This window comes from Microchirus variegatus (genome assembly GCF_963457635.1).
Source record: "Microchirus variegatus genome assembly, chromosome: 11".
Taxonomy (NCBI): domain Eukaryota; kingdom Metazoa; phylum Chordata; class Actinopteri; order Pleuronectiformes; family Soleidae; genus Microchirus; species Microchirus variegatus.
In genome coordinates this window covers 21,973,712-21,997,606 of record NC_139812.1, presented here as the reverse complement: position 1 = coordinate 21,997,606, position 23,895 = coordinate 21,973,712, and the positions used below count along the sequence as shown (strand labels likewise).

Below are 23,895 nucleotides of genomic sequence, written 5' to 3'. Positions count from 1 at the left end.
ATTAACATGTGAAGTTGACCAAACCTGACCCAGTTCTGGACAACTATCACATGAATAAAGGAGGTTTTTTTTCCTCGCACATTCATGGTGCCGAGTGGATGAATCTTAATGACAAAAGAAATATGTGCCGTCTGCTCCAAGCTATCCTCCCTGCGTCCCTGAGGACGCATTAACAAATATGGTCGTCCCCTGACTTTGCCTCTACCATCACTTCAAGTTGCTTTTTTTTGTTGCATTTTTTTCTCCTCATTGATTTTATGAGACGACAAAAGTGACCACATATGACGGCATTTTTAGCCTGAGCTATGTTTACGCTGACCATTGCTGGATGGACGGGCTTTTCGGGAACACAAAGAGACAATAAAAACGGCACAAAAACAATAGTTTGTGCCCACAAAAGTGATGACGTCTCCATCGACCTCAACCCTTTCTTCGTATATTGCGGTAATTAGCAAAACATTTAGCCTTCGTAGAAAGCCTCGCAGAGCTGCTTGAATGGCTGGAGATTTGTTGAAGCCTCTTAGACTACATCCATATTAAAATTAAAACGCATACATTCTTCTCCAGTTACACCTGTTGTGCACAATACCCAGAGTTTTATGGCGTGTTTCCACCGGCTCGCCTCGGCACGGTTAAGTTGCGTTTCCATTCGCGTAGTACCTGGTACCCACAAGAATCAAGCCGAGCAGTGGCGAATTGTAGATCAGTTAAAAAGACTTTACAATCCTAAAAAACGTGGGTTAATCTCCAACGATTACCACGAAAATGTCTAGAACAGGGGTGTCAAACTCGTTTTCACTGAGGGCCACATCAGCATCATGGTTACCCTCAAAGGGCCAGATTTCATACAGAATAAATGTAACTAAATGTAACCAAATATAATAGTTAAAGTAAAATAAAGGTAACTACTCCGTAATATATTGCTAAATAACTTTCTGTATTTATTTCTTATTCAATTTCACTCGTCGCATGATGCATATACAATGATACACTGTGATCTAGTGGCGGTGCCGTCACTTTGCGGGTAAGGCAATCGCCATGCATTGTGGGAAATGTAGTTTATGGTTAATGCACGCCTTAAAGCAGCATAGACCTATTTTAACACAGATTTGTAAGACCAATTAATCACTCGCAGGCCACATAAAATGAAGTGGCGGGCCACATCTGGCCCCCGGGCCTTGAGTTTGACACGTGGTCTAAAATCTCAATATTTAACATAGGAGACTGGTGTATTTAGCTCGGGGTCACAAACCCTGGGCGCTGTATTTCGGTCCAGTGACCGGGCCATGGAGGAAGTCCTGAAAAAATAATTGTTAACTGATTCTAATGATTCAGAAACAAAGTCACGGTAGTTTCATGCAGCCGTGCGGTGATGACTCCGCCCACATTGAGTAATCATAGGAGTCGAGTTGAGCTGGGGCCATAGTGGAAAAGGGCCGTTAGAGTCCCAAAAAATAACCTTTGCAACTTCCCGCGATGTTTTTAGACACATAAACACATATTACGTCTTATAATCCTCTTGATTATACGCTGGATTTATAAATAGATGTAGCTTACGATGAATTTCCAGTTTGATTTAAACAATTCAGACGTCTTTCCCTTTGTACACTGTGCGCTGGTTCCTGTGTTTGTCAGTGGAGATTTCTGTTTTAAGCTGCAGTGTGCAGACGTGTAGTTGACAAGACTAATTAGACGAAATATTGTTTTACTCAGCTTCCACTTAACCTTTAAAGTTGAGCAGCGAAATAGAAATACTGCTTTTGCTGCCGTCGTATTTCTTCAAACGATGCGTCGGGCTGAGTAAAAATAAATGTTTCATTGGAGAAAATACTCCCTGTCAAATGTTACTGTATGACACTTAAATACATTTAAAAAATAAAATAAATGAAAAGTGCCATGTCGCATCTCATCACCATTCCTTTAAAAGGAAAAACAGATTTCATAGCAGTGGGCATGATGCCACACACTGAGTATAGTTTTGGCAAAATCCACTTGTATATAAATAGAGAATCATGATCCGCTCTTTCCTCTGCACACAGAACTCCTCCTGATGAATGGCAAAAATAAATATTTTTTATCATAGCTTGGCTTTTTATTAAATTAAGTCATAAAATTGCCTTTTTAAAAAAAATAAAGTATGTAGTTTTTATATTTGAAGTGGATTTGAACACCTGTGCGCATGATATACTCCAGGTCAACCTCGCGTGTCACTCACGGCTCACTCTCCTATAAACGCGTCATCTTTTTTATTCGTATTTCACCACTTGGCTTCGTGCTGACTGTCTCTTCGAGGCGCTCTCGTCCCGTCCTGAGCCAGGACTCCATGCCCAAAACCAGACAGGCCTGGTGGGGACTGGTATGCAGGTGCCAGAGTAAACACCGACCCGGTCCAGATCCTTCACTTAAACATTTTAACGAGGTGACAGCAGTAATCCAGGAGACGACGTCCAAATGCATTCCGTAGCCTCTGTGCTCCCGGCGCTTTGGCAGAGCCGTGAAGGAAGGTGTGTGTGTGTCAAAGAGGCTGTTTGTGATTGGAATCTATTTTCTTAATCCCCAACTGCAGCGATCGTTCAAATCTCACTGATTTAAGATCTATTTTTTAGTCGTTAAGTAACGACCACCTCAAATTCACTTCATTCGTATCTGTGTGCGAGATGTGCGGTTTTTATGCAAGAGATAAAGAAGAAATGTGCTGCCATCAATCTGTTCTCCCATGTCTAGTCTCTCCCACACTGCCTGGATGTTTCAATGTTTATCCTTCTAATCTACTCTTAATTCCCTCTTCCTTCCTCCCATTTGTGTTTGCCTCCCCCTCATCCTCCCTTTTACCAGCATTCCCTACCATATCTATTCCTCCTTTCCTCATCCTTCCTTCTCTCTCATGCCTTCTTCCTTTCTTTTCTACATTTCACTGTGACGTCCTTGTCCACTCCAACTCTCTATATTCATGGGTTTTCTAATCACTCTCCGCGATTCTCCCCCCCGCAGTCTGTGATCGTCAAGAGCGTGGAGAGGAACGCAGTCAACATGTACGAAGCCAGAAAATTCCTCTTGGGCCTCGAGAGCAACGGCGTGTTGTCCTCCTCGCCCTCCGTGGTCTTGAACCCCAGCAGCGGCCCGTCCCCGTCCCTCATCTGCCCCGTTGGCCTGGACATCTTGGCCTCAGCTGGTCTGGGGCTCAGCAATCTGGGTAATCACTGTTGTCTTACTGTACTTAAAGTAAAGGGCCAGTGTCTATGATTTGGTGACATCTAACGGTGAGATGGCAGACTTCTCCCTTTAGAGTGGATGTTGTTGTTTTTCTTTGTTTACTTGGTAAAGCTTCTGCTTCAGTATGTGAAACACGTGCTCCGCTTAGTAGTTGCTGCAGAAATGTGGCAGCGAGAGACGGCGGCCACTGTAATCAACGTCGTCATCAAACAATATAATTATCCCTCGAGGAGGAATTTGACAGCAGCCAGGCTTTATTTTAGAAAAAAAAGGAGCAAAGAATACAATGGAAAGACATAAAGTCACTTAAAATGAATACCAAGCCACGTAAAGTGTTTAAAAGCTGAATAAAACAATACATCACAATCTGGAAGTGAAAAATTGTATAGGTTTGGGGTCACCTATAATTTTTGTGTTTTTTCCATAAAAAGTCACACTTTTATTCATCAAAAGAGTTGCAAAATGAAGAGAAAATATATATAAGATTAGAAATAATGATTTTTATTCAAAATAATAACGTGCTAACATCATTGCACAAAGGTTTTCTCATCATCCAATAGTCTTCTAACACGATTTGCAACCACAATGTACCATTAGAACACTGGAAATGGGCCTCTATACACCTATGTACATATTTAATTAAAAACCAGACGTTTGCAGCTAGAATAGTCGTTTACCACATTAACAATGTATAGAGTGTATTTCTGATTCTTTTAATGTTATATTCATTGAAAAAAAAGTGCTTTTCCTTCAAAAACAAGGACATTTCTAAGTGACCCCTAACTTTTCAACGGTAGTGTACATGCCAAATTTAAGATAAAATGATTAAAAGTGTATGTTTAAAACTGCAAAATGCAAAGATTATCATTTGGACATGTACATATAAAATACTTACTGTAAGGTGTAGAAAGCCAAAAGATGTTTATTCCAACGTGATTATGTACATATTCAAACACACTTATGGGTACATTTGACCTTTAAATGACACGATTCCTTTGAAGATGAAGTGTCCTCATAAATCTGTGTCGTTCCTGTCGCATGCTGCTGCTGCAAAAAAGGAGAATATTCTCTGGGTTAATAAGCATCCCTTCAAGGATATCTACATGTCCCTGCACTATCAGTGTGGTGACTGAATAAAGAGTCAGATACAAATGTCCTGTCCTCAGCAGCATTAATCACAGCCCTGTGATTCATGGCTCAGGATAGTTTTTCTATCCGCTCGCTCTCTTACGGTAGTAGTTGTGTTTGTCTGCAGCGCCCGACTCCGACGGCCATGATGCTGTTGAGTTCCTCTGCCAAGAAACGACGAAACAAAGATCTCTGATCAGTCAACCATCAGAAAAAATAACCCCAGTGTGAATGTAGCTGCACGACTTTTGAGTGAATCATGAGCGTATGAATCACGGGGTGATGAGGAGTCGTCATGTGTAGGAGTTTGTTTGTCTGCAACGACGTTGACCTCAGCGCCAAGACGCCGAGTTCAGCTTGGAACAGGATTGTTTTGTTTTTCCCAAGAGTAATAACTCTTTAATTGACTGCAGTAGGTTTTTATGAATATTTAGCCTCACTTATCTGATTTTTTTTTTTGCCTTTTAAACGATACAGTCTTTGAGCTCCAGACACAACAGGGAAAGTAAGACATGAGTAAGGAAGTCGAGGAGAAGAAGAAGACGGTAGAATAAACTGACAGGAAGTGCTATCACAGTGTGTCTGAATCGTTAGTTTCTCAAATGGCCACTGAGTGTCTAATTCAGCCAAAATAGACCATCGTAAATTAATCTACTGCAGTAATTCTGTTCTCAACCAGTAGAAAATACTGTGAACACCTGATTATGCATGAAAAAAAATACCGTCATATACCGTGAAACCTAGCCATTTTAATCTAGATTAATTTCAAGGTTACAATGAGATTAATCTAGATTTAAAAAATTAATCTATGCCCACCACTAGTTATAAGATGATACTCATACCACACTACGTACAAATACCACAACCACGGACATATTTAGCTGACAGTTACCGCGCACCAGGGCTTATTGAAAAGTAAAAGATAGCAAACGATCGATTGTCCGCATCGGCCGGCTATTGACAAAAGATCGTAAAATAAAAAAATAAATGTTAAGCAACAATGACGTCACTATTCCATAATATGGGCCTAAACTAAGATAATACAATACAATTGTTATATCTCTATTAACAAAGAAAATACTTACATTTGTAGCGTACTCGTTTCGCTGCTTTCATTCTGCCAAAACACGCAATGCATTCTGGGTAGCCCTTGCATATTGAAGTGGCCGGCATGTGCAAACTGGTAAAAATTGGTTCTGAACCGGATAGATGGTTCAAAAAATAGTCATCAGTGGGCGTGTCATTTTTCTGGGTTGTGAATAAGAGCAGAAGCTAGAAGATGGAATAAAAGTGTCCTTTCACCTTCACTTTGGTTCCTCTTAAACTGGTGTAAACTCGGTTTACCAAGGGTCTGAGGCTCCAGAACTGGCACCAGAGCCAGAAACATACCAGAACCTTGTAAGTCTGAAAGCACTAAGTCAGGTCTGGTAATATTTGTTTGACAGAGTCTAATTTCCAATGAAGGATGGAGCGTACAAATGATGTTAATGTGAGACCAAAAAAAAATCAATAAAATCAACATGAAACAAAGTCAGACTCTAAAACCTTACATTCTCAAACTTTTGGTTTTCATTTTTGAAATATGACGTCAATCGATTTTTCCAAATTAGTTTTTCCCAGAGGAGGAGAATAACATTTTTTTTTTTCCCCTTCCTCCAAATTGTTTGAAGTCCTTGTTGCTCCGCTAAAGTGACACTGAAATGACCACAGACAGACAAACAAATGTGCCATGAAGTCCCCGCGCAGTTTCTCTTTGTCTGGTTTAAACCCAGGGGCCCGGGGCTGAAGCTGTGGACGGCCACATCCTGGCCTTTTAGTAATTGCTACATGCTTCTCTTGCTCAGATTACAGGCCAGTCTGCCAGAAGAATCCGTGGCCTTATTCCTGGAGCCAAACTAGCCCCTTGTTAAAGCCACAGACCTGCTTCTTTCTGTTTTCATACGCTGTGTTTGGGTAAAGACACCAAGCACCACATGTTGGTGCTCTCAATAACACGCTTTTTTACCAGCTATAAGGACATTCAAGACATGTACTTTTGTATCCGTGACCTTGTTGATGGCAGTTTGATGGAATTCCAGTCAAATAGCTGGGAAGAGTGAGATTATTTTTCTGAGGGCCTTCAGTGCACCATGTGATTAGCTTTGAAATAATGGCCTGGAGGCTTTGACAGGACCACCGCTGATCTACTGTCTTTTCTCTCGCCCGCTTCCTGCCCGCGCTCTGCTCAGGTTTCCTGGGGGCGACGGCGGCCCACTCCCTCGCCAGCTCCGCTGCCCCCAACGCCGTCCTCAACAGCTTAAACTCCTCCATGAGTCCGCTGCAGAACCCGAGCCCCGGCAACCCCACACCGTCCCCCTCCCTGTGGCCCAGTTCACTCACTGGCACCCAAGGTCTGTATACGGCACTTTACTGTCACTGGTTCATTTATAGGTGAATTTTAAATTTAGAGCTGCTTTCCTAATCGATTAATCGAGTAATCGTTTGATCCATAAAATGTCAGAAAATATCGATCAGTGTTTGTCAAAACTGGAAATGACGATGTTCTCGAATGTCTTGTTTTGTCCACAAACAAAAATGAATTGTTTTTTAACGATTTCTTTGTTATCTGGAGCAAAGAAACCAGAAAATATTTACATATAAGAAGCTAAAACGATCAGAAATCTTGTTTTAATCATGATTATCAAAACAGTTGAAAAGTAATTTAATAATGGATTAATCAAGTAATTATTTCAGCTCTATATAAATAAGAGGGCTAATATCCATAATTCCAGATATTAATCTTTGCGTCATATAAAAAACAATCGTTTTTCCTCAGAACTAATAATCTGATTTTTTTAATAAATATAAATGTGTATGCGTGCAGAAACAACACAGAGGCAGAGTTTAAAGTAAAAGTAAAAATATAGTGGAAAAAAATACAATAAAAAGAGCGTAAAATAAATGAAAAGCTTAAAGGTGCCATATGTAAGAATGTGGCCAAAAACAGTTACTACATTCAAATTCAAAATACAGAGGTCTTTTAGGTTTCGTTTTCTGACGTAACCGACAACCCGTGGTTGCTCGGCAGCTGAGACTCTACTGACTGCAATGATTGGTAGACGGCAGTAGGTGGCGCCACATGACAAAACATGATTTGCAGTCTGCAAAATATTTTTTTTAATGCAAATATTTTGTCTGTACTGTTGTTGTTGGTGAGTTCAGTTTGTTATATGAACATTATTCCTGAGTCACTGTGACATATTAGGAGGATTTTATGGCCAGTTGCTTTAGATTTATTACATAATGCACCTTTTAAGAAGAGAAGATTGAAAGTGTTAAAAGAAGTCAGAGGAATGAGTAAATATGTGCCAATAAAGAAAGTAATATAATAGAATTTGGACAAATTGAATACGAAGTATGAATCTTTGAAGATTCAGACCAAGAGTTTTTAAGAGCAGCTGGTTCCAGTGAAGCTAAAAGCTGCTTCTCCTTATCTGGATTTTACCTTGGGGATCACTAACAAACCACTCTCTCTGTTCCCAGAGGGTTTTTATGGCATTATTAGATCTATAATCTAAGGTGTGTCAGCTACAATTAAGAATTTATAGACCGGGTCGTTTATTGTAAAGATTTCTCTCATTCATTCATTCATTCATTAATTATTCTTTTCTTTTATTCACTTGTTCCAGGCTTTACGTCTCCACTGATGCTGCATCCTGCCACACAGGCCACGCTGAGCAGCATCCTCCTCTCGGGCGTTCAGGGCTACACACAGAACACACCGTCCCCTCCTCCTGGTCTTGCCCCCATAGACAAGCAGCCCAACGGCGTCCCGGACTGCACCAAAGGCCCCTGCACTTTAAACGGACATGTCAAGGTTTGCCGTGTTAATCCAGTATGTCTGTACTGCGTTATTTGTTATGGTTTTTTTTTAATGTTTATTAAAATAGTATTTGTCATCTTGTGATGTTTTTAAATCCACAGCATCCCGGCTCCGTCTATGGGAGGATAGCAACTGCATCACTAGCAGAGACAGTTTTGAGTCCAGCCCCGTGTGACTCGGTCCAGGAGGCCAGTGGACACAATCCATCAGAACCGCTGTCGAGCAAGTCCAGTCCAGACGAAGGTAATCCACACACAGATACTTACAAAATGTAGTTTTGGTCTCTAGATTCTTTTTTATTCGTATTTACATTAGCATTTTTGCATTGTTGACCTCAGCCAGGAGGTATATGTTTTGTTCTGTTTTCTCTGTCTGTCTGTGGGCAAGATAACTCGAAAAGTCGCAGACGGATTTGGCTGAAATTTTCCGGAAATGTCCGCAATGGGACCAGAAAGAAGTGATACAATTTTGGGTGTGATCCATAGACGCCATCTCTATTTTTATCGCTATTTTGTGGGGGGCTGAGCTGCCCTGGCAGAGATCTGCGCTCTCCAAGTGCTTCTAGTTATTTTTTTATTTGAGCATTTTTTGTTGTTTTTCTTGCATAATTGTGTTAAAAAAAATTCCGATAAGCGAATGCATGCCACGAGATCGAGTGATTTAAATTTTTACATTCACGCAGATAACCCAATTTAAAACAAACTAAATAAAGGTACCAGCAGAAGATTAATTTCACGAGACAAAGCCCAGCCTGGAACCAGATTCTTGCGTGGATAAGCTGGTGCTCAGCCATTAACCAAGAAGATAATGAGAGCTCGCTTAGTTCAAGACTTTTAGGACTTTCGGATGTTTTTAGACCGTTCTTAAAAACAGTTCCAGCTGCGTGCATTTGCTTATTTTAGAGTCACGCATTCTTATTGGTTAGAAGTGTATCTGCTCAAAGTTGTAAAATCAGCCTTCGTCCAAAAAGAAAAAAGCTGAAATATGTGTCCATGAATTGACTGAATGCAGATTTTAGAGAAAAAAAAAGAAATCCCATGTGAATACTATAAATCACATGTGTAACATGTGTCGGTGTCTGCAGCCGTGTAATACAAGTTATGTCTACATCTGTTTTGAATAAATCCACAATATAAAGTATGTTCACTCCTGTGGAACACACACAGCAGTCAAAGCAACTTCAGCTTATCACCCTCCCCTCCGAAAAAATGGAACAGTCCTATTGTCCGAATGTTTAACTTACATAATATACACTATTTAGATATTTACTAAATGTATTTTTTACTAAGTGATTAAAGCCTTGTTTTCTTTGGAAGTGTATTTCACAGGGAAATCACTGTGAATTAAGTCTTAACTTTATACTTTATAATAAAGTACACACTATTAGCATTAGTGAAGCATGAATAAAATATTATAACGCATGAATACTCATTAGTATGTAGTTTATAAACACAGTTATAAATATTTTACTCATGCCTCCACTATTTGTTTAATTCCTATTTCGCGCGTTATGCGGCCCGTTCAGCGCAGGGATCTTTGTTCCACACGGACCGCTTTAGCAGACGCACACCAGGATTTCAGCTGGCGCGATGACGGAGAGTGATGAAAATGTTGGCGTGTGGGACCATTTCACGCGATAAACGCAACAGCACGTCCTCGATGATTCAGCATCTGAGCCGATAGCATCCGGTTGCTAATGCTAACCCTAACATAAACATTGATGTTGGCTGATTTAATGTAGTTTACGTGGAGCGTACTGTATTTGTAGCGATGTCGTGACTCGTCATTGAGTACAGCAGCTATTTGGACAGGCATAAGCGAACTAAGCCGCTGCTTAGGGCCCCGTGACCACTAGAGGGCCCCCAAGAGCAATTAACTAAAAAAAAAAGTTTGGATTGCTGTAGTTTATTTAGAATTTTTCTCCCCATTTTTACCAAAGCTTTTTCACACTTTTTACATAGTTGTCAGGTGTGATTATTTAACTTTATATTTTGTTTATGAACCATTTTATTACCTTGTTCCGGGTGCCTCTGTTGATTTACATTATTATTGAAGTATTTGTTTTATATATATTTGTTTATTTTATTTAATGCTGTGTGTTTTACCTATAAAAGTCAAATCTTTGTATTACAGGAGTGTATTTTGAATCCCCCCCCCCCAAAGATTGTGCACATTTCTAGATTTCAGACCTTAATATCTTAATATTTTATTTATAAACCATTTGGTTTTATGTATTGATTCTCCGTGTCGCCAGTAGGGTGAGTTGCTGAGTTTGCCAAATATTAATTGAAAGATTTTTCTGTAAGTTTGCAAATCTGGTGTCTGCTTACATGCAACAAAAAGTTCTCACATTTAGTTTAACAATGGTTTTCGTATTGGTGACAGAGTAGAATAAGTAGAATACCTTTAGTATAGTAGGTGTGTGAATGATCAATAATCATTATTATTGGCAGTAACGGAGGGCCCCAAAATCTAATATTGCTTAGGGCCCCATGGAGGCTTGGGCCGGCCCTGTATTTGGACACTGTGAAACTTTATAACTGTGTTTACAAACTACATACTAATGAGTATTCATGTGTAATACATGATAAATTCAATATTAGCTAATGCTAATAGTGTGTGCTTATTATTATAAAGTGTTACCACTTTCTTCGAAGGGTTAGGAGTTAATTGTAAAACTCTATTCGCCCTCCTGTGATTTACGTGCCATCATAATGTTGGACAGACAATTTTTGACTCCACTGTGACTCGCTTGGTCTTACAGACTCGACATAAAAGTACAATTTAAACGTTTCCACTTCAGATTTATGCAGCCCACTTTGAGGGAAAACGCCTGCCTTCTCCATACTGTCCCCCCAAACCTCATACTTCTTTTATTGTATTGGTAAGGAGACAGATTAACTGCTGGTCTCCTCGTGTCTCAGAAAGGCGCTCATTTCCTCTGCGTCCTGCACTCGCGGTTTTCCCCTCAAACCTTTCACTCTCACGCGTCTCGTTTTTCCCCCCTCTGTTTTCTAAAGCCTCGTCCTCCCCCAGTACACCGAGTCCTGGTGAGGTTTTCCTCTCCCACTCTGGCTTCCCTCTGCGTCCCAGCATGTGTTTGGACTGGCTCACCCGACTCTCTCACTGCGCTGTGAGAATGACGGAATGCCGGGGAGTAGCTCGAAACATCCGACCCTCCGGAGGGTTCCCGTTAAGACTGACTGACATCATATTATTTTATGTTCTACAGAACGCAGCGCGCATTATGGATGGACGTGGTTGTACAAACGCATGCCCTCACTCTGGAGCAGGTTCTCGTCTGACTGAGAGTTCAGCAGTAAATGGAAACCACTGAACCCAGGGTCCAGCTGAGACTTGTTACACTTAAATACATATTCTACTTAATTCCAACTTGATTCTAGCTCTTTTTTTTTTATACAAACAATCAATTACAATCACAAAACATTGCCCTACCTTTGCCAAATCTTTGAAATCCACTACCAAACCAGGCTTAAGTGTCTGGCTTGCAGGACACTTATCGGATTCTCTTTCAGCTTTCATGATATTCCTAGAGGGGAGGAATATTAGAAGCGTGCGTTGCCATGACTGTCAATCGTCAATAATGTCATTAATATGTGTGTTTTCTTTTTATTTTTGTATCATTGACCTCCACTGGAGTTTGTCTGTCTGTCTGTTAGCAACATAACTCGAAAAAGTCACGGACGGATTTGGATGGAAATGTCCGTAATGGGATCAGGAGCAAGTGATTTAAATTTTGGGCGTGATCCGTAGACACTATCACTATTTTTATTGCAGTTTTGTTGGCACTTAGCTGGCTTGGCGGAGGTCTGTGCTGTCCGAGTGCTTTTCTAGACGATCTTTATGTTTTGGACTGTGCCAATAATGAATTCCATTCATGTTTCATATGTCACATATTTAAGATGAGCCTTACTGCGACTGTTCTCTTTTGCACCCGTTTTATTTGTGGTGGTGTTGTGATCGAAAAACTAATTACAGTCATGCGGACATACTGTACAGAGGTGATGTGATGTAGCAAGAGATGAAGAGATGAGGCTAAACAAGACATAATTAAAAAAGCAAGGTCATGAACTAAGGTTATTATAAAGAAAATACTACTCAAATTTCCATCTGTTTGAGTGCATTTTTACATTTTAATGCATGTATCACATCAGACATTATGTTGTAATAATCATTTATTTATCAAGTATTTCTTTATTCCATTCACAGTTCATATTTAATCTATCTACATTATTTTGTATTAGTATTATTCTGCTATGATTCAGATACTGTAAGAGGTACGACTGTAACCTCATATCTGTCTCCGCATCATTGAACCACCTGGACTGAAGCCTCTCTTCTGTTCTGTTTCAGGCTCTGACACCTTTGTGGAAGTGGGCATGCCCAGGAGCCCGTCTCACTCGGCCAACGGCAGCGAGCTCAAGCAAATGCTGGCGTCGTGTAAAACGTCGTCGGGGAAGCGGCAGGCAGTGGAGCTCCTGCAGGGCACCAAGAATTCCCATCTACAGTAAGCGGTTTCAATCTGAAGCTCGTTTACAGCTCGTCCTGTTACTGTTCACTGCGCCCCCCTCTGGGCTCGTGCTGTTAGTTTAGCAACAGATAGCAACAGTTAAGGTAGTGGCTGCCATTATGGGACGAGCTCATACAGCTTATGATGCAACATGTGTACAGTGAAAACCAGCAGCTCTGAATCTTTAAGTGTCTTTGTTATGATACTTTATGACACGTGCCTGTAATCCCAACAGTTCAGACTGTCTTCTGTCAGACGCTGAGTCCAGCTCGTCAGACAGTCCAGTAGCAGATAAGCGAGCGCCGGGCAGCGAGCGAGCGGCCGAGAGAGCGGCGCAGCAGAGCGAGAGGGAGAGAATCAGACTGGCGCCGCAGACCTCCTTCGCCAACATGCAGGTACTGTACACACACTGTCACGTACACCAGCACGCAGCACATACATGTGCAATTTATAAAATAAAAAGTAGGACGCGTTGTTGTTTTCTTGTCAGGCGTTCGACTACGAACAGAAAAAGCTGCTGGCGACCAAAGGTGAGTTAGCATTTTATGTATTATGTTGCCAACTCCTCATTAAATAAAGTATTTATGGCTAAGTCACGTCATTGCTTAATTTGCATAACTGACAACATGTATGTATTTGTAATGAACGCTGTAGGAGAGAGGAATAAACAAATGAGTGGAAAAACAGCCTATGTTTAGATCTATCTATCTATCTATCTATCTATCTATCTATCTATCTATCTATCTATCTATCTATCTATCTATCTATCTATCTATCTATCTATCTATCTATCTATCTGTAGATTCTTGTTTTTTTTAACATATACAGCGAGGGTTGTTGATGACGTACAGTTCAAAACATTTAACACGGGTCGCTTGATTGTAGTGCTGAACAATTACTCGAAATTATATCGAAAATGGTGTCAAATTATCGTTTAAGATTCATCATTTGTCTTGATCTATTCACATCTGACTCTACAGACTGAAGAGAACATCTTTGTTTTTCGAATAAAAATTAGTAAAAAATCACCATTCCCTCGGATATCGCGAATCATATCCTGTCAAAATAATCGCAGTTAGATATTGCTGTATCTGCTGACAGTCTGCGAGGCAATTTTTTTCCCCCATCGTCTTCATCATTTATTGGTTTCTTCACATCGCCCTTGATGTGCATGGGAGAGCGCGTCATACTTTGCACCTTACCTTAAGAATTTCCCGTCAGTATCTCCAAAAGTCTCTAATAACACCAGAAAATGTCACTAGATTTGTCGCTATAAAGATCTGAATACTCGCTACACACTGTATATAGTGAGAAAGTCGCTAATGACCTTATTTTTACAGTATGAACATTACCATTAATAAGATCATTCTTAATATGCCAATGTACTCAACTAAAATGCCAGAACTACTGTAATCATTCCAAAAGACTCCAGAGTCAGGACCCACTGATGGGTCACAGGAGATTTTTTTTTTGGGGGGGGGGGCGGGGTTTTCCAGGTTTTTACCAAGGATTTATGAAATAACGCATACATAAATTCAAAATAGTGATTAATTTATCAAACATCGTGTATGTATCTCTTGGAAATGTGAGGTCCATCTGTTCAAAATATTAGCTGTCACAGAAAATTCATATTGTGAAACAATAGTTTGTCATCTTTAAAAACCAAGTTCGGGATACACTGCATGAGGAATATTTCAAAATAAAAGCCTTGTTGGAAAAGATAATTGAGTGGAATCACTGAAGTGAAATGCTAGTGTTTTCACTTTAAAATAGAAAGTGTTTTTCTCTGCCTGTGACATATTGGACAGATTTAGCCGCTGAAACTGGTCAAAGATCATGTTCGCTGTCAAGTTGGCAGGAAATAGACGGCACGCAGAGAAAATAGAGAGAGCGGGAGAACAGGGAGACTCAGTCGTGTGGTTTCTTCTTATTCGTGCCTGATTGAAAAGTGGAAAACATTCCACGATGCGGAGTCGCTGCTCCTGCGTCCAGTGAGGCCCAGGCTGTCTTTAGAAGAGCCGTCTTTGCCTTTTATTCAAAACTGCAAAGTTCATATAAACGGCAAACTATTGTCTCCACTGGAAAAATAAAATGGTTGATACTTGATTAGATCATTCAAATCAAAGTGAGCATATTAAATGAAGAAAATTGGAAGTTTTCACAGCCATTTTATTTTTGGAGTGTAAAATCTTTAATGTAAAACAGAAACGTGCATGAATGTAATCATGTGTCATTGTTAAATTCAGTGTGAGGAAATGGTTTTATCAAACTCTTCGAAACCATTAAAAATGTATTTATTATATAACGGTAATCAGAATAAGGTTTATTGTCATGTAGAGTTTATACAATATTAGGAATGTCCTATATCTTTACCTATATATAGAGACAGTTAAATAATATAAAGGACAATTTAAAAAAAAAAAAAAAATTATAATAAAGTTTGAGAAAACCTTTTTATACAACAGAGTGATTAGAATTTAAAACAGGTCAAACTGTCACAACTAACTTACTGTATTTATATTATCTTTTCAGTCTATAATATAGACTGAAAAATAAAAATACGTGTGTGTCTAAAGGTGCGTTCCTCTTCTGTCTGTGTTCACACAGCCATGTTGAAGAAGCCCGTCGTGACCGAGGTGCGGACTCCCACCAACACTTGGAGTGGTCTGGGCTTTTCAAAGTCCATGCCAGCCGAGACCATCAAGGAGCTGCGGAGAGCCAATCACGTGTCATACAAACCCAGCATGAGCACCACCTACGAGGTCAGACGCTCAATACTGTACACTGTCGCTAAGTGTGCTTTTTTAAAACGATAATATTTGTCCTGTGGCGGCTTTTTCCTTCATGTTTGCGTTTGTGTGAATGTTTTTCTCAGGGTTCCCCGCTGTCCCTGTCTCGATCCAGCAGCCGCGAGGGCCTCGGGAACGGCAGCGACTCGGACAACTGGCGAGAGAGGAACGGCGCCGGTAACGGACTGCCGGGTCACGCCGAGTTCCCCTCGGCCGTCGGCAGCCCCAAGAGGAAGCAGAACAAATCGGGTCAGTGTTGCATCTGGGCACTCAGGATCGCGCTAGCTTAATAGAACATTCCCTGTCAGACAGCAAGGTTTAACTGCATTTATGTCTATAAATTGAAGGTAAAATGATTGTCCACTATTCAAGGAATGTGTCCACATGTGACCTCGATCCACTGACAAATGTGGTTTTTGTGATTAGAATGTGGTGCACGTGTGTGGAAATGAGCAAAATTGAACTTTGAAAGTAAATGTAAAGGCTAAGGGAACCATATAAAAATTACTGGAAAGTTAGGAATTTGGGAACAAAAAATTTCAAAAAAAATAAGAATAATGAAGATGAAAACTTGGTTTTCATGAAAATCGCATAAATGTAGTTGCTCAGGTTAAAACTACCCGGCAATGGTGTTCTAGGGTTAAGAACCGACACGTCACTCACTCCTGGACCTTGTAAAGGGTCAAAGATGGATCATCAGCTAACTGGACTGAACTGAACCAACAATCTGTTTGCTATTAAAAATAGTATTTTTAGTTAGTTTCTGAATGTAACTTTACATGTGTGATGTGCAACTTGTCTCTCTCGGTGTGTGTTGTGTGTGTGTGTTGATTTCTGCCCTTAATCCTCCCATGGACAGCTGCGGAGCATTACCTCAGCAGCAGCAACTACATGGACTGCATCCCCTCGGTAACTGGCAGCAACGGCTGCAGCCTGAGCTCGTCTCTGAAAGGCTCCGACCTTCCCGAGCTCTTCAGCAAGCTGGGCTTAGGGAAGTACACCGACGTCTTCCAGCAACAAGAGGTAGGATAGAAACTTGGATCCTTTTTTCCTGAGCTGAAACCAAACATTTACAGACTTTTTTTTATTTTTTTTTTATTAATCCCGTTTAGACGTCTGGCTCGAGTCCCGGTCGGTCCCAAATATCTCAGATTAGTAGATATTAAAGTTACTGATTCAAGTGACCTCACCTCTGTGCCTCAAAAACTGTAGCATCAGGGGAGGTTTTTCGATCATTCAGGCCACATTGGCTGTTTCTCTGCACTTCCTCTGTATTCAGGTCTTTTCCAGCGTTAAGAAAAGTTCCTACACTGCAAATAAAACCAAAAAAAAGTAAGGATTTGGAATAATAAAGACAATAAAACTATGTCCGTTAAGAGGAATGGGACATATTGCCTCAGGCTTTCTGTTACATATGAAACTCATCTTATTAGAGGAGCTCAGCTCAGAGAGCTAGGATCCCACAACACGAGCGTTTTAATAACCTGTGGATGAAACTCTACCATCAACTGCTGCTTTTCAGCAATCCTGCTCACTGCAGCTTTACATTCAAGAGTAAATCAAGTGTTTTGGTCCTCAGAGGATACAACACTTTGACTCTTTATTCAAACATACTGTATGTATTGTAAGAGACTTTTCGGTTAAAGAATGTTTTATTTAGTTAAGGATATAATATAGACTTATTAGAAGCGAGCCAAATATTCTTGAATTGATTAAAATGTTCATGTTCGAAGAAAAATAATCCGCCAATGGGGGTTAGAACATTTTGCTTGGCTGTAATATTTAAAACTAGCTTGTAAATCTGCATAATGTGCCTTTAAAATAGGACATTAACTAGATAAAACTGGGCAAAATAAAACTTTTAAAACATTCTTTTCATAAGCAAAGACGTTCTGTTCTGTGAGAAATGTTTACTTAAAATAAGTATAGTATAAGTTTTAGGTATGACATTTAACACACGCCAATCTGTGAGAGTGTAGGAGAAGTTGGTATTTTATGCAAATGATTGTTTTAGCTCCTTATGCTCCTTAGTGCCATATGTAAGAATGTGGCCAAAAACGGTTACTACATTCAAATTCAAAAAGGTTAGGTTTCGCTTTCTTACGTAACTGGCAACCCGTTATTGCTCGGCAGCTGAGACTCTACTGACTGCAATGATTGGTAGACGGCGGTAGGTGGCCCCACATGCCAAAACATGATTTCAAAACATAAACATGATTTGCAGCAAATATTTTGTCTGTACTGTTGTTGTTGGTGAGTTCAGTTTGTTATATGAACATTATTCCTGAGTCTCTGTGACATATTAGGAGGATTTTATGGCCAGTTGCTTTAGATTTATTACATAATGCCCCCTTAATGTAAGCTGTAATATCTTACTGAGACAATTGTTGTGTCTTTTTAGGCTTGAATTAGGCTTATTTTACTGTATTAAACTCAGTTAGTCATTGGTTTTAATCGATCTACATTGCTGTGACCTCCAGATTGACCTCCAGACGTTCCTGACTCTGACCGACCAGGACCTGAAGGAGCTGGGCATCACCACCTTTGGAGCCCGCAGGAAAATGCTGCTCGCCATCTCAGGTACGAACGGAGAAGAGCGTTATATGTTTAAAACCTTGTCTGTGTGCATATTACTGATGCCAGCTGCGGCGCGCACTAATCGGTTCAGGCGTTTCATCAAAGTTTCCTCTTTTGTCTCGTCCTCGCCGCAAGCCCGAGTGAACTAAAGTGAAGCCCAGCTGTGTCGAAGATGACTATTACGACTTGCATTCCCACTGCCCACCACTGGACGTGAACGCCACATTTATTATTATTATTATTAAAGTCAGACACGACGTTCAGAACCTGCCCCGTTGCTTCCAATTTATCTTGTAAACATGCGTGAAAACAAGTCGCTGTAATGTGCAGCAGCCGCAGCAGGAGTCAAAGGCATGGAGGCACATTCCTCTCACATGAGTTTACTGGTGTTTGTCCAGTTGTTCCAGCTGTTCCCTCTAATGCTGATGTGTCCTGCTGGTGCCCTCACATTGAACTGACTGTGGATGTCACACTCTGTTACTGATGTCATGTTCCAGACATCACTGTAATGGCCGTCGCCGTTAAGTTGCGAATCACACGCGTGTGTCGGGATCAGTGGATTTCTGTATATTCTATTAAAGGAGACATATTATGCAAAATCAACTTTTTAATAATTTTAATACTTATTTGGGACTCTGGAGGCCCTATGAGTCGGCAAGATGACATTCATGTTTTTGTGGTCCGCCTCAGTCTAAAAAACGCGAGAGTGCAGGCGAGGGCAATAGTATCCGGAAGAGTGGAAGTCAGCGAAGTGTTCTATTTTTGGCTCCACAGTGCAGCACAGAGTTCTACACAAACTTCCAGCCTCAGAGGATTTACATGTCCTGTGGATACATGTTATATATGAAGGCAGTGTGCCTGCCAGAGCCTGCAAAAACACATTTCCAAATGTTAACTGCTGTTAGCTCCCAGTTGCCTCTGTGGCTAATGTCATTTCCTGTCCCTTAAGTTTCGTTTGTGGTCCGCCTATAGGAGATAAAACACGAGATGTTGACTTCCGTGCTCATTGCGGCGTCACAATGACACATTCCTGGAATTGTTGTCTTGTGGAGTTCCGCTTTGTACCTAAAAAAACACGAGAGTGCAGGCGAGGGCAATAGTATCCGGAAGAGCGGAAGTTGGCGAAGTGTTCTATTCTTGGCTCCACAGTGCAGCACAGAGTTCTACACAAACTTTCAGCCTCAGAGGATTTACATGTTGTATATGACGGCAATGTGCCGGCTAGAGTTTTCCGAATGCAAACTGCTGTTAGCTCCCGGAGCCTCAGTGACGCTGACGTAGTTTCCTGTGTCTCATTTGCATTTAAAGAGACAGGCACTCAAAAACATGGCTGTTTTGGCAGGGTGATTGAACTGCTGTGGTGCTTCATCCTTAAAGGTATTTTGACCAAAGCATGTCACAGATATGTTCATTAGGACTCCAGGGAACTAGGGTATAATATGTCTACTTTAATGTTCAGCTCACAAATGTGAGATTTGGAGCCAGTGACGTAGGAGAAGAACTGTAGAAGGCCAATGCTCGGATTAATAAGAACGCGACGTGAATCCAAGGTTTGAGTTCATCCAAGTACAGGTCAACTTTCACCTCGGCTGAAGTTCTTCAGGGCTCAGAAAACAAAGACCTTACGTGTGTGTCTCCTCGTCGTCTCTGTGATTTTTCTGCATACCTTCTTGTAAATGGACAGAATGCTATGCCAGTCGAGGCTCTGCAGGTTTTATCTTCCCGCCGCTCTGCCAGTAAAAAGAGCTGCAGGATGGAGACGCTTGTGTCCAGAAATGTAACTTTGAAGGTTTTTACTGGCAGTGAGAGGAGTCGGAGGATCGCATGAATAAGCCAGAGATGCCATGGTGCGTGTGTCTGAAGCTAATTTTTAAAACCTGATGGGCTTTTGTTGATCTAAGCCTTTTGAGTGTCCAAAGTGAGGCCCACGGGCCACAGTTGGCTCATCAGACTTAGATCGAGTTCTGTGCAAAAGTCGTTGATGGTTGATATTTGGATTGGAATGATGTGAAGTTGGTATGTATTATTATTATTATTATTATTATTATCTATTATTAAATGATATATTAGCAGAGTCTCAATGATACACATTAAGATTGTCTTGATGTAATAGACCTTTTTTTTTACAGCAGACAAGAACTCCTCTCCAGTTTTAAGAGCCAGACTCCTGCTATTGTTACATTACATGATATACTATATAATAATATAATATGTATATGATAGTTCATGTTTCTTGTATTTTCTGGATGTATTGGATACATTATAGTGTTTGAGAAATAACATTACCTTATGGTCATTATAGCATTGAAAAAACAACAAATCTACCACTGGAATTCAACATATTTTTAACCCTTTAACACAGAGAGTGTCGCAGACGACACTTTGCATTTCCGTAGTTACACGACGGTTTGTGCTATTGCTAACATTCAGACAGTTTCTGGAAGCTGAGAAGTTGCACGTCAAAGCCGACACGTGGTTATTACGGTAATTTCATCCGTGCTGTTGCAGGTAGCCGGCGAATCAGTGTCGGAGAGGGAAAAAGTAGGAAAAAATACCTGTTTTTTATTGTATTTTAAATGTTTTATAATGTTCAGATTTTCCTCTAATTTGTTCATGTACAACTAGATTGTATTTAAAGTAAAACGTTTTGTTTTTCTTCGTTTTAAAGGGTTAATAGACTCTTTTGACATGCAGTAAATCGTAAATAACTGCCAGATATTTAATGTTATTCTGGAAAAATGGGCAAAAGCACTTACTCACAGATCATTTTCTGACCCTTTTATGATTCAAATAAGCAATTAAAAAAGGCGTTTGAAGCTCAGGTGTTAAAGGGTTCAAATATTTTCAATAATATAGTGAATGGCTGTTATTTTTCCTCAGGAATTATTCTGTATATCACGTTTCCTTCAACAGTTTTATTTTTTTTATTTCCACAGAACTTAACAAAAACCGGAGGAAGCTGTTCGAGCCGCCCATCAGGTCCTCGTTTCTGGAGGGCGGAGCCAGCGGGCGCCTGTCGCGGCAGTTTCACTCAGACATGGCCAGTGTCAGCGGGCGGTGGTAGTCGACCCCCCCCACCCCCGCGCTCGTCCGGTTCATCTCCAAATCCGTCCAGGACGATGTCAATCATCGTCCCCGTGTCTTTCTGTGCCTTCAGCAGCCCCAGGTTTCAGCGGTTGTTGTTGTTCTTGTTGTTGTTGTTTACTACCCCTTTTTTTTTTTTTCAGCTTCAACTGAATTAAGACTGTTCCGAATGTCGTTGATGCCATACAGTATGAATATTGTGTATATAAAAAAAAGAAAAGCCATAGTTTTACCTGAAGTGCCAATAAGTAAGAAAAAAAAAGGGATTTCTCAGACACATGAGGTTCAGTGTTGTCTCCTTATAGAGCCGTTTGTCTGTGGAACATTTCTATATGAAGGAAGGAACTGTGCAGTGTTTCTGTCCAAAGGGAAACAGGCAGAATGATTAGTACAATCAATTTTTTTTTTTTTTTTTTTTTAACACACCGATACTTCCTGCATTTGTACTATGCCGTCGTATCAGTGACATGCACTTTAACAATACTAGACTTTTTGCCTGTGACACTTAAAGTTATGATGACTATGCATTTTTTTTTTCTTTCTTTTTATTTTTTTTTTATTATCGACGAAAAAGCACAGACGCATTTTGTGCCAAACAAAATGTTTAAGCACTTAAGCCAGAGAAATTACGGCGCCGCCAAATGAAGTGCAGCATGGGGTCGGCACACATCAACTTTAACCTTCGTCTACCAAAAAAAAAACCAGAAAGTATCCTCGTGGCCTTTGACCTTTGACCTTTGGCAGCCTTTAGTGTTTTGATTGGTGGACATTCCTCCGAGGTCAGTGTTTGTGTTTTTGTTTTATTTCTACACACACAAAAAAAAATCAAATATTTTGTATTCATTATTCATTATGATTTTATGTTTAGTTTTTATTACTATTTTAGGGGAGCGGGTGGGACGTTTAACTGTAATCAGTTTACATATTATGTATTTTTTTATACGTTCATGAATGAGTTTCTATCATTTTTTTTGTAATTATTAGATTATTTAGTCTTATTTTTTTTTCTTCCCTGCCCTCCTTTAATCTGTGGAGCCGTAGAAACATGTGGCTGTGCCATTAGACAGCAGCGGAGGCGTGAGGCAGTCGGGCCATGCTTTAAAGGCCTCACTCGCTCTCTGATTGTGTCGACAGGCATCTTCCTGTGGGTTATTTCCTCTCTTCTGTTTGTTTATAGTGCATAGTGTTTTGTCTGATATGTCATGTGTGCCTAAAAATAATCTCAACGCACTCCTGGAACAGGGCTCTATTTGTGTGTTTGTCGAGCAAAGACCTCACAACAGAATAAGTGCCTAACTTTGTTGTTTTTCTGTGTGTGTGTGTGTGGGGGGAGGAAAGAGTAATATTTGAGCTGACCTTGCTCTATCACACAATAGAATCAGTCTATTCTTGGACATGTTGGTTTGATTTCAGACACAAATAAGGAAACGAGATAAAAACTAAAAAGTCTAGAAAGGAATTTTTCTCCGAGTATCACTTGTGCAATCTTAATATCGAGAAAACCTGGTTAAGTGTTGTTTTATGAAGTAAACAGGGTTCGTGCACACAGTGCAGCAGTGGCATTTATCATAGTTTGTTCTGTGCTTTCCTTTGTCTTCACGTCACATGTTCTTTTCTTTGCAATGTTCGAAGGATTTGAACCAACTTTCAAGGTGCAATCAAGTCTCTTTTTGTGTTTTGTTTTTTTTGTGCTGTGCAAAAGGCTAATGGGCGCTAACGCACGACACGCTTCCATGGCGACTGACCAGAAATAGATGCGCATGACGTCATGTTTACATGCCGCGACACCGGAGATGGAAACGCAGCGTGCGTTAACGTACGTTAACGTACGTTGACGCGTTAATGTTTGACAGCACTAGTTTTGTTTGCCTGGAATTATAGTTTTAAAAAAAAGCTCTGACTGAAAAATAATTAATTATCAAGTAAAAATGACAAAAAAGTACCAGAAATCAATTCCCTTTAAGTTTATTATCATGTTCACTTTTAACCACTTTCCACACTCATCTGATGTGAGCCATTCTCAGTGGATGTCAAAGTAATAATAATAATAATACTGAATAATATTCTGACATGGTTGCTGACACCAACCGGATAATTGTTTTTTATTTTGTTTGTTTTATTTTATTTTGAAGGGACCCTCTTTTGCATTCTCTGCCTCTTTGCCGTCGAGCTACTCCACAGAGGCAAAAGCAAACAAAAACATCAAAAAATGTAAAGATTATTCGTCGTTTTTGAGGGTCTTTGTCCTGAGAGGAAACCTGAGCGCCTCCCTCACTCATCATGGTACTAAAATTGAAAAAGTGTGACTCGTGTTCCTGCCTCGCAGACATTTGTTTTCATCCTTCAATATTAGTTTGGATATGTTTGCTCTGAGGTCAGTAGAGAAAAAAGATATTCATTCATGTTATTGCAGATTTATTATGGATCAGTGAAGGGACTCGTTATGTCAAAAAAAGCTTCGGTTTCACAATTATGTCTTTGATTTAGTCTTGTTTTTTTCCCAAAGGGATTTATTTGAAGGAGTCGTCGTACTGCAATCATAATGGTACATTTATAATAAATGTAAACCACTAAGGAGGGTTAAAAAAAAGAAGAAGAAGAAATTGCATAACTTTTGTACAGCCTTTTTTTTGTTGTTGTTGTTGTTGTTTTTGTTTCCATCTTATACAACCGTTGTTGTTTTTGTGTGAGGAAGGTACAGCTGTGCACAA

The 23,895-nt window shown here is 40.2% G+C and overlaps 1 protein-coding gene across 2 annotated transcripts in view; it reads left to right on the top strand.

Moving 5' to 3' along the window:
* The window catches only part of bicc1a (BicC family RNA binding protein 1a), a gene marked incomplete at both ends in the record, with an annotated part of 77,793 nt that extends 56,629 nt beyond the window's left edge, over nucleotides 1-21,164 (top strand). The window contains 12 exons of one of the 2 annotated variants that reach the window (XM_083897910.1): nucleotides 2,992-3,193; nucleotides 6,570-6,731; nucleotides 8,010-8,197; nucleotides 8,305-8,446; nucleotides 12,578-12,731; nucleotides 12,970-13,129; nucleotides 13,225-13,264; nucleotides 15,342-15,496; nucleotides 15,610-15,772; nucleotides 16,383-16,546; nucleotides 18,004-18,103; nucleotides 21,037-21,164. In XM_083897910.1, the coding sequence (XP_083754036.1) occupies nucleotides 2,992-3,193; nucleotides 6,570-6,731; nucleotides 8,010-8,197; nucleotides 8,305-8,446; nucleotides 12,578-12,731; nucleotides 12,970-13,129; nucleotides 13,225-13,264; nucleotides 15,342-15,496; nucleotides 15,610-15,772; nucleotides 16,383-16,546; nucleotides 18,004-18,103; nucleotides 21,037-21,164 (1,758 nt within the window). Of the gene's footprint in view, nucleotides 1-2,991; nucleotides 3,194-6,569; nucleotides 6,732-8,000; nucleotides 8,198-8,304; nucleotides 8,447-12,577; nucleotides 12,732-12,969; nucleotides 13,130-13,224; nucleotides 13,265-15,341; nucleotides 15,497-15,609; nucleotides 15,773-16,382; nucleotides 16,547-18,003; nucleotides 18,104-21,036 lie in introns of both variants that reach the window. The other variant, XM_083897909.1, reaches the window with a different exon arrangement.
* Between the last annotated feature and the right edge of the window lie 2,731 nt (nucleotides 21,165-23,895).